General features: G+C 34.5%; 1 protein-coding gene across 1 annotated transcript; it reads left to right on the top strand.

The window, feature by feature from the left end:
- Positions 1 to 627: 627 nt before the first annotated feature.
- LOC123696188 (odorant receptor Or1-like) lies at positions 628 to 9,752 on the top strand. The gene is made up of 15 exons (XM_045642248.1): positions 628 to 778; positions 1,169 to 1,385; positions 1,775 to 1,897; positions 2,423 to 2,621; positions 3,620 to 3,796; positions 4,114 to 4,218; positions 4,524 to 4,688; positions 5,053 to 5,094; positions 6,640 to 6,800; positions 7,328 to 7,450; positions 7,823 to 8,021; positions 8,285 to 8,476; positions 8,813 to 8,917; positions 9,117 to 9,272; positions 9,693 to 9,752. The coding sequence occupies exons 1-15, from the start codon at positions 628 to 630 to the stop codon at positions 9,750 to 9,752; spliced, it is 2,175 nt and encodes a 724-aa protein (XP_045498204.1).
- Positions 9,753 to 10,211: the final 459 nt, after the last annotated feature.

Genomic DNA, 10,211 nt, shown 5'->3' with positions numbered 1-10,211 from the left:
TTTTCCTAGGTATATCGCATTCTTTAATGGCAATTCTCTTTACAAATGAGAACAGATTCGGTCAAGATCTAGATAATATTTTGTGTAAAATTAGACATTTTCTTTGATATGAAGGTCGAGATAATAGCCCGCATTACATGTCCACGCCGACCCTTACACATCAGACCTTTTAATTGTCATATCATAATGATAACGTTTCGATAATATTTCATACTTACTAATAGATAGATCTGGAATTTTGATATATTTTCTATCTCTCATTTACTTTATATTCCACTGCATTCGATTTTCTATTGCTTTTGCAATTTCAAGTGAGTGACTTTCTCAAAAAACAGTTGATGCACATAAAACATCTTTGTCAAAAATATGTAGGAAAGTGAATTGTTAACTGAATCAATAATAATTGACGTATGAATCGGAACGAGAAAAAAAATCCGTTTCTTTAGCAAAAACTAATATTCAATTTTAGTTTAAAAGCGCTCACTCACTGTTGATTCAACACAACAGCTAAACCTGTAATTCAAACAATGCCAAAGTAAACTTGGAACTTCAGTCAACATTCTGTTTGTCTTTATTTGTATTCCTGTTTAATGGAAACCCACACTGATCAATAGCTGTGTGGTGACGATGGGTGTCGTGGTGGAGAATGCTAATTTTTCAATTCGCTTTTCATTGACATGTCTGAAAATATTCGGTCTGTGGGCACCGGACGGACTGAAGGGGTGGAAAATATCTTTGTATAACTGTTACACTGTCTGTGTGTTTATGTTCCTTTTGGGTGAGTCATTTTTGATAAAATATTTAGAAAACTAGTAAAGAACAAGGCTTACAAGGAGACTCTACATATTATATTATGTTTTCAAAAACATTTACACCTTAGACGTTTTTTTTCGATATTGCGTATAGCGATATGATAGGCTGTTAATTTGTGACACTTGTTATTTTTTAAGGAAATAAAAAAATACAGAAAGCCTTTCCTTTAATCTTTTGGTACGGGTGTGAATTCCACAATCACTCGAAACTTAGAATAAATTGATAGGGTTTTAAATTCTGTCTATAACAAAATCTACGCTTACTATAATACAGTTATGAACATTTTAAAACATATTATAAGTAGATACTTAAATATAGTTCTTGTATTACAAAGAATATGATCGTCCATCGCTAGGTATATATATAATAACCCAGCTGGTAGACCTGTACATGATTTGGGGCAACCTGCCCCTGATGACGGCCACCGCCTTCCTCATGTGCACTAACCTGGTGCACTCCGTGAAGATCCTCAACCTGCTGGTGAGAAGGAAGAGGATCCAGGCTATCGTGGAAGGGAATGATGATATGCTGAAAGGTGCTGAGACGGATGAAGAATGGGAGATCGTACAGAGGTATTTTATTTATTTAAATAATCACAATTTATTAAAGTTTTTACTCAAAAATATTTTGTTTAATATACAAATATAATGATCACATGTTTGAAATATTGTGGAAAGAAAAAACTATCATAAGAAATTAAATACTAAGGAAGCGCGTACCATCTTAGACAACATCTTAGTTTTCCATCAAGCGAGATTGTGATCAAGCGCTTCCCTATCAAGAGTTAAAAAAAATGTTGATCAATAAATTAACTTCTGTAGCGAAGTAAACCGGGATGTTGAGTTCAAGGCATATTTATTTAGACTATCCAAAACGATATCTACATTATTAAATCTAATAAATGAATGCATCCACACTCATTAGTATATGATATTATTAAAGTAATATAATTATCCTCTAGCTGTAACAGAGGAACAAACATGCACCTGTTCATATTCTTCACTATATCGATGTTGACCCTGGTCGGGTTCACAGCGGCCGCATCTATGGAAGCCCAGGATAACCAGCTGCCTTATCGGGCATGGTAAGTAGCGGTACCTTGTTGAAATTGTAATAGTATAGATAGAACTTGTTATTCGGTGTAATATTCGTTAAATATTGAAAACATGATTTTGGTAATATTCAAGCAGCCCACTAGAAATAGGAATTACTCTTTTTCTTGCTTTGATATACATAGAAAATGATGAAACACTAACCAGCGCTATTTTATGAAGATATAGGCTCATATAATTTAAACTTATTTGCATATACACGGTAGCATCGGAAGATGAGCAAAACACAAGACTTAATTTAACTTCCTTAAACCAACATTTTACTTGCATTCACCTTACACATATCGCAATGTAAGATATTTTTTATAGATGTTTTCACAATGTACTTAATATCTATCATCTATGTTTAAATAGGTAACCTCGTGAGAAAACTAAAAAATACTTACGTTAAGAAAACCTAATGCGTATAAAAATGATGTTTTATATTAAAAGATCTATTTGTAGACAGATAAACTTAACCAGAATAACACATTATGCTATATAACTATCTCGTCTAGGTATCCATACGACACCTCAAAGTCCCCCGCCTACGAGCTGACCTACAGTCACCAGGTGGTGGCGATCTTCGCGGCAGCCTGCCTCAACGTGAGCAAGGACGTGCTGGTGGTGACGCTCATCGCGCAGTGCCGGTGCCGGCTGCGGCTGGTGTCGACGAGGTTGAGCAGCTTGTGTGCTGACCTGTGTGTAGAAAATGGGGTAGATATTGGTGTTATGGGTAATGCGTAAGATATTGCTTGAAGGCGATGTTGCTTCATAAATTCAGTTATTATTAGATTTTGTGAGCTAGTAATTAAAATTGTAGAGTCTGGTTATTTGATTGAACGCACTATTCTAAGGAACTTCCATCTTGAAGTATTGAGAAGCAGGCTATATGTATAACATGATGTAAGATCAAAGGGAGCAGAGTAAAAGTGAAAATTTTCAAATGCGTGTGAAACCCGGACCCCTGGTAGGTTACTTACTAAAAGCATCTATCATTAATATCCAAAGTTTGCATGAGTGTGATTGTTTGTTGGGTGATGTAGGTAGTTGTTAACTATCAAGGCTCGTTAATTGAATAAAGATTAAATGTTCGAAAGTTCAAGTTCCTACATACGTAGTAATTATTTTATAATCTGTGATCGGGTTCTATTCCGAAATTCGATAACATATTTTAAGCATTAACTACAAAAGATTTGTATTTCAATATGGTAGAGCTAAGAAACAGCACTTTACACAACAACATGATGTTGCGATCGCGTGCAATCTATGCTTCACATGCCTTATCGCTACGAAAACAGCTACGACTTTGTGAATACTACACAGTAGGTACACTCCTCTACTACGGCTACGAACTACATGTAGATGTCACTACGAAATAATGCTGTCGAGGTCCAACATACACTTTATCGCTACGAAAAGCCTACGAGTTTGTGATTATTGCACACCAATGCTTCTGCTACGAACGTACAGATGGCGCTACGAATCTTTAATCTAATGCCGTCGAGGTTTAAGAGAGGGTGTTTTAATCAAAAACTAAAGAGCAGACAAAATATTTTTATATGATGTACTACGACACACAAAAGGTACACATTTTTCTAATAAACCTTTGAAATAATAGGCACATCACCGCTACTGGTTTGAAGAAAGATAATCGTGATAAAACACAAATGCATTCACTTCAATTGATTCATTAACATTAGACTTTTTCACAGTGTCTCACACCAAAGCAAGAGATGCTGGTATCCGGGCGGCTCAGCGACTGTGTTGAGCAGCATCAGGCCACTCTGCAGACGGTGGAGCAGCTGCAGGGCTGCTTCTCGGAGCCCACCTTCGCACAGTTCACTGTGTCGCTCGTCATCATTTGTGTTACTGCGTTCCAGTTAACTTTCGTATGTATATATCGATTACATATCGACTTAAGAAAATTATAAAAAAGATATTTTTTTTTGGGAAAATCTTTATTACTTGAAAGTTTTACTTGGTAACTGATCGTTTCTATTTTAATATTAGAAAATTTTTTGCATTAAGTCCCTATTTAAATCAACTCTTTTTTATTCCTTGTGCTATATTTTCTAGTGTTTATATTTTGTTCGCTAAATATTTAACTACTTTTAGATTTAATACGTGAATTAAGGTGATTTATTCTCCAATGATGTATTTTAAATAATATAAATGCTATTTCTTCATTTAATCGTCAATGTTCCAGCTAACAAGTGACTTGGTAAGATTTATGTCCATGACGTGCTACCTCTGCACCATGGCGGAGCAGGTCTTCATTTACTGCTATGAAGGGAATGAGCTTACTTTTGAGGTTATTATTATCGTAGCAATATTTTGTTATTTTAAATAAATACAGGAAATGCTTAGAATATAGTGAAAATAAGATAAATAAATTTATCTGAATAACTGACCGACGGACTGACGAACGGCTTTAGTTGTTTGTGTTTCGTTCTCATTCTTATCCTCATCCTCATCTTCGTCCCCATTTTCATCTCCATCCTCTTCTTCATTCTCATCTTCATCTTCATTTCCATCTCCATCTTCATCTTTCTGTCATTATATTTTATTCCGTGTCAATTAAAGCTGCTATAAATATTTAAACAAATATGATTCTAGAGCGAGCAGGTGTGCGGTGCGGTGTACCAGTTTCCGTGGTACAGCTGCAGCGCGGCGCTGCGCCGGTCCGCGCTGGTGGTCATGACGCGCTGTCGCCGCGTCGCCAGCCTCACCGCCGGCGGCTTCACTACACTGTCACTCGCGTCATTTGTGAGTGTGAGTAATGTAAAGCCAACTCCCGGAGCGAGCAGGTGTGCGGCGCGATGTACTTGTTCCCGTGGTAAACACACGTTCGAGAACACAGGCAAACATCAGTAATTTATAGCTTATGTGTTATTCTGGTAAACAAGCTACATCACTGCCAAATGTCATCAAAAGCTATTGCACATTTTTTGCGTCATATAGTAACAAAAATCATCATCACAAACTTTCACGTTTTATATTAGATGGATGGATGGAAACCAATAAAAGTTGTTGTAAGATTAACATTATACCTACTATATGCTTCTCTACTACATATATTATGTCTACCTACTTTCAAATTATATAAGCACATTTATAGTATTTGTATTTATCTATATTTTTTCAGATTATGAAAGCATCGTACACATTCTTCACGGTTCTACGCCAAGTTGATGAACGAAATTAAAGAAATGTGACTTATGTTTGTTAGTGCATTCTATTATGTTTTCGTAGAATTGTAAAAAATGAAATCTGTCGAAAAATTGCACTGTGCGAGGTATCTGTCAAATGCAATGTTTAACTAGGGATTATGATTTAACGAAAAATTATGTGTTAAAGTGTAAGTAAATATAGAGAATCAAATTTTTTTGATAGTTAAGAGATAGATTATAATATTTTTTTAGGGTTTTACGGCAATATAATATTATACAATCAAATGCTCCTATAATAAATGAATACAATGTATATTATTTTATAGTAGTTTTATTTATTTGTAAATTTTTATGATGTGTAAGACACAATTTTCAAAAGTTGTTAAAAAAATAAACTTGTACCTTATTTATAGTTGTTTTATTTAATCGCACCTTTCCCATTATTTTTAACATTATATTTGGTACAATCGTATTTTAATATGCTTTAAAAATAAATAATAATAATAATATAATCGAGAGCTTTTATTACATAATATTATAACTATGGCGGACAAACCCGCGGGCATCAGCTAGTGATAAATAAAGTGACGCACAATAATTATGAATACAAATGTCTTTAATAAGTACAAAGCGCGACGTTAGGTGCTGTTTATTTTAATAACACTATTGTGTGGTGAGAGATAATAGGTTTGGCAATAATTGCTGAAAATTATTTGTTTTGGTTAGGGCTCCTCAACTCTGAAATAACGCTTTTTATGAAAATTGAATTGAAGAAAATAGTCAAAGGTACAAAAATTAATGATCCATACATCTCACAGACATATTGTATAGTTCATAATATCTATAATATTAAAGTTCTTTGCTGTAATCATTATAATAATTATTACATTTCTTAATAACTGAAAACATGGAATAATGCTGACTAACTCCACATACGCTGTTCTGCGAAGTGGCTTATTTATTTCTTACTCATAAATTTCATTTTCTGCCCAATGTTTTCAACATCTGACTGTGAAATTTTCGAATTAAGTTCGTTTACTTCATTTCGTTCATTGTCTATGTTTTTTCAATAGCTTTTCACAATGGTTACAGTTAACAATAGTTTTTTCTCCCTCCGCGTTGCTCTCACTTGGCTGAGGGTCATGGGGCTTTGGGCCCCTGACGACTTAAAGAATTGGAAGAAAATTGCTTACAATTGTTATACTTTTCTCGTTTACATGATTGTAGTTGGTAAGCTGATGATTTTAGCATGTCTAGAATTATTTAAAGAATATTGGTCACATTTATTTAAATTACACAGTTTATATTCATTATGATTACTTACAAATAATAAAGATCGAATACTTCATGCATCGTAAAGCATCCAAAATTACGCATTAAATATATAGAGTATTTTTTACATAAATATAAATTTAAAGAGATACCTTTAAAATTATTTTAAATACCGAAAGCATATTCTGTACACGAAAACTCATAATATGTATAAATTCGACTCAATTGCCTTAGGTACATTCATACTTATCCAAGCGGTAGATCTCTGCATGATATGGGGGGACATCCAGCTCATGACGGCCTCAGCATTCGTGCTGTTCACCAACCTGACTCACAGCACCAAGATACTCAACGTGATCGTCAGGTCCAGGCGGATCAAGGATATCGTAGTTAACAATGATAAAGTTATACGCATGCAGGATACCGAGGAGAAGAAGCTGATTGTTAAACGGTAATAAAATAATAACAATATGTAGAGACAATAAAAAATAAAAAATAAAAATATTTTGTATACCTCAATGTACAATCGTCTAATAAGCGTTGTAAATAGTAGAACCTTGATTCGATCCGCAATAGAGGAAAGGATTTTTATAGCAAGCTCTAGCTACAATAGTTGGAAATAATCTATACTAATATTAGAAAGCTGAAGAGTTTGTTTGTTTGAACGCGCTAATCACGGGAACTACTGGTCCGATTTGAAAAATTCTTTCTGTGTTAGATAGCCCATTTATCGAGTAAGGTTATAGGCTAGATACCATCACGCTACGACCAACAGGACTGGCCACGGGGGTGAAACCGCCCGGAGCAGCTAGTAATAAATATCATGGATCCGTGTAACATATATGGGAATAATCTTCTACACATACAAGAAAACAAAAGCTTTCACATCTATATATTTAAATGATAATTAACTTAAATTATATGCAATCTCAATCAAACAAAGTCTTTAATTTTATTTCAATACAAAATATGTTTTAGTTGCGAGCGAGGTGTAACCTTTTACTTCGTAACGTATGCACTGGTCACTCTGTTTACAATCTTGTTGTGGTCATTTGCTGCAGCTTTGGAAACTCAAGATAAACAACTTCCAATGAGAGCTTGGTATGTTTATTTTGTCCTACAACACTGCATTGTTAAAATTTAAATCACCGCAATTTTCTCCAAAATGAAAGAAAGAAACGTCGAAGATAGGTAACCGAAGATAACAGTCGTGAAGCCATCATGTAAAATGATTGAAATGCTGTCATGTTGGAATTATTTTATTATGTCCTTTATTTTTATGGTTGCCTGGAAGAGATTGCTTTTAAGCAATAAGACCGCCTATTGTACACTTTTGAATTTTATGTATTCATTTAGAAGTGTACAATAATTTCTTTTACATGTACAATGAAGTGTCATAAATAAATAAATATTTTATCTTCTTTAAAAATTCTTCTTATATCTAAATACATGAAGAGGTAAACCATCCACTAGGTACCCGTTCAACACATCAACATCCCCTCTGTACGAGTTTGCGTACATCCACCAGTCGCTGTCCCTGTACCTGGCGGCCAGCATGAACGCCAGCAAGGACATCCTGGTGACCACGCTGATTGCTCAGTGCCGGTGCCGCCTGCGCCTCTTGCGGAGGGCTTTTGAAACTTTGTGTGGGGATATGCAGATTGTTCATATTGTAATGTTATAATATTTTTTCTGTATTTTTATATTCAAGATTGAACAATAGGATAAGTATTTCGAATATCCAGGTTGTACCTCAAAAATATGTTTCAAAGTAGTAATTAGTAGGTTTTGTGTTAAGAGTTAAGGTAAATATAATAGTATTTACTTTAACTGCAGATATGTTAACCTAGATTAATAAGTATATATTTGTGTTATACATTGTTCTTTTGTACAAATTTTTTATGTATAAAATGATTTTATCTCGACTTCTTGTAGCGCCTGTCTAAAAAACAAGAAGCAGTAGTATCATCTCGCATGCGAGCCTGCGTGGTGGAACACCAGGCCATCCTGCAGACGGTGGAGCAGCTGCAGGGCTGCTTCTCGGAGCCAACCTTCGCGCAATTCACTGTGTCACTCGTCATCATTTGTGTTACTGCTTTTCAATTGGCTTTTGTACGTAATTCCTTTGTAGTAATAAATAATATACGTCAGTGAGAGATTTGTATTATTGTAGGTTTTGTAACCTTTGTAATATAATCCATATTATGTTATTTAATAGATAACGAACTACAATTACGATTTAGGTGAAAGGTATATAATACACGTAGACTACAGTTTGGAATTAAAAAACATAAAACACCTTTAAAACCAAGTATCATCATAACATATTGTAGTTCTAAAATACATTTGAATCATAAAGAATCAAATGATCTTTATATTATATTGTCTTTTTCTTTGAAATATTTATCAAGCAGAGTCTGTTATAACTTAAATACACATTAAAGATTATTATTGTATTTTCAGCAAACCGGAAAATTCGTTCGTATGTTATCCATGACCTTCTATCTGATGAACATGGTTGGGCAAGTGTTTATTTACTGCTACGAAGGGAATGAACTTACTGTTGAGGTAATGCAATTTTTTTCAAAGATTTGCCTTGATTCTAACTATGATCGATAAAGTTCAAAGCAAGTAAACGTTGCTTTTAAAAAGATTGTCTGTTTTAAATTCTTAGTTAAAGATTAAGATTTATTTATTTAATTACCCATACGTAAAGTTTTAAAGGTTTAGATTATTATTAAAATTTCATTGGTTATTCGCAAAAAAGAGCGAGCAGGTGTGCGGCGCGGTGTACCAGTTTCCCTGGTACAGCTGCAGCGCGGCGCTGCGCCGCTCCGCGCTGGTGGTCATGACGCGCTGTCGCAAGGTCGCCAGGCTCACCGCCGGCGGCTTCACTACGCTGTCGCTTGCGTCTTTTGTGAGTGTGAGTAACATAACTAATTCATAGGTACATGACGATGGACTGGAATTACAGAGTGTGCAGCGGCAACAACTTATACCAGACTGATCTGGTGGAAAAACTGATTTTTTGTATGAACTGAAATTAAGAACTTAATTTTTTTTGTGTAATAATTTAAAAAAACAAGTAATAAAGGCCTATCCGTCGTTTTATGGTAATCCAATTAATATATATTCAGAACGCGTCATGGCTTTTCTAAACCACAACGCGTTGTGGTCTAATAGTAAATCTCGGCTAAAGTGAAAACGTTTAGAGCAAGGCATTAGAGTAGAGCCATAACACGAATTCACGATGGGATATTTTCCTGGGACCTCAACGCGTTGTGTGCATTTTTTTGTACAGTTATCTGAGCCTAAATATTTAAAATATTGTTTTTGCTTTCAGATATGCAAAGCTTCATATTCGTTCTTTACAGTCCTCAAACAAGTAGACGAAGATAAATAAAATAATATTATATAATATTATTTTATTAATAAACATCAAAAATATCATTTTGCGCATAATTATTATTGTCATGTATATCCCAGAGTGTAATTACAAACCTATACTTTCAAGTGCAAATGACATATGCACGGCTTGATTACTAGCAATTTTAATTAATTAATAAAGTTACATGAATCGCAAACCCTTTTTATTTCATAAATCCTGCCTATCCTATTTCTACTACTTCCTACTACAATATTATAAATGCGAAAGTTTGTGATGATGGATGTATGTGTGTGTATGTTTGTTACTCTTTCACGCAAATACTACTAAACCGATTTCAATGAAATTTAGCACACATATAGAGAATAACTTGAATTAACACATAAGATAGGTTTTATCCCGGAAATCCGGTTTTTCTTTGAAAATGCGGGCGGAGCCGCGGTCGGAAAGCTAGTGAATTTATAATGACGTTTAAGA

The sequence above is a fragment of the Colias croceus genome, chromosome 12 (assembly GCF_905220415.1).
Source record: "Colias croceus chromosome 12, ilColCroc2.1".
Taxonomy (NCBI): Eukaryota; Metazoa; Arthropoda; class Insecta; order Lepidoptera; family Pieridae; genus Colias; species Colias croceus.
This window is presented reverse-complemented; position numbering and strand designations above follow the sequence as displayed.

Coding starts and splice junctions, on each gene's coding strand:
- LOC123696188 (XM_045642248.1), top strand. CDS start 628: ATGGGTGTCGTGGTGGAGAATGCTAATTTTTCAATTCGCTTTTCATTG. Junction 779..1,168: donor TGTGTTTATGTTCCTTTTGG/GTGAGTCATTTT, acceptor GTCCATCGCTAG/GTATATATATAATAACCCAG. Junction 4,689..5,052: donor CATTTGTGAGTGTGAGTAAT/GTAAAGCCAACT, acceptor ATATTTTTTCAG/ATTATGAAAGCATCGTACAC.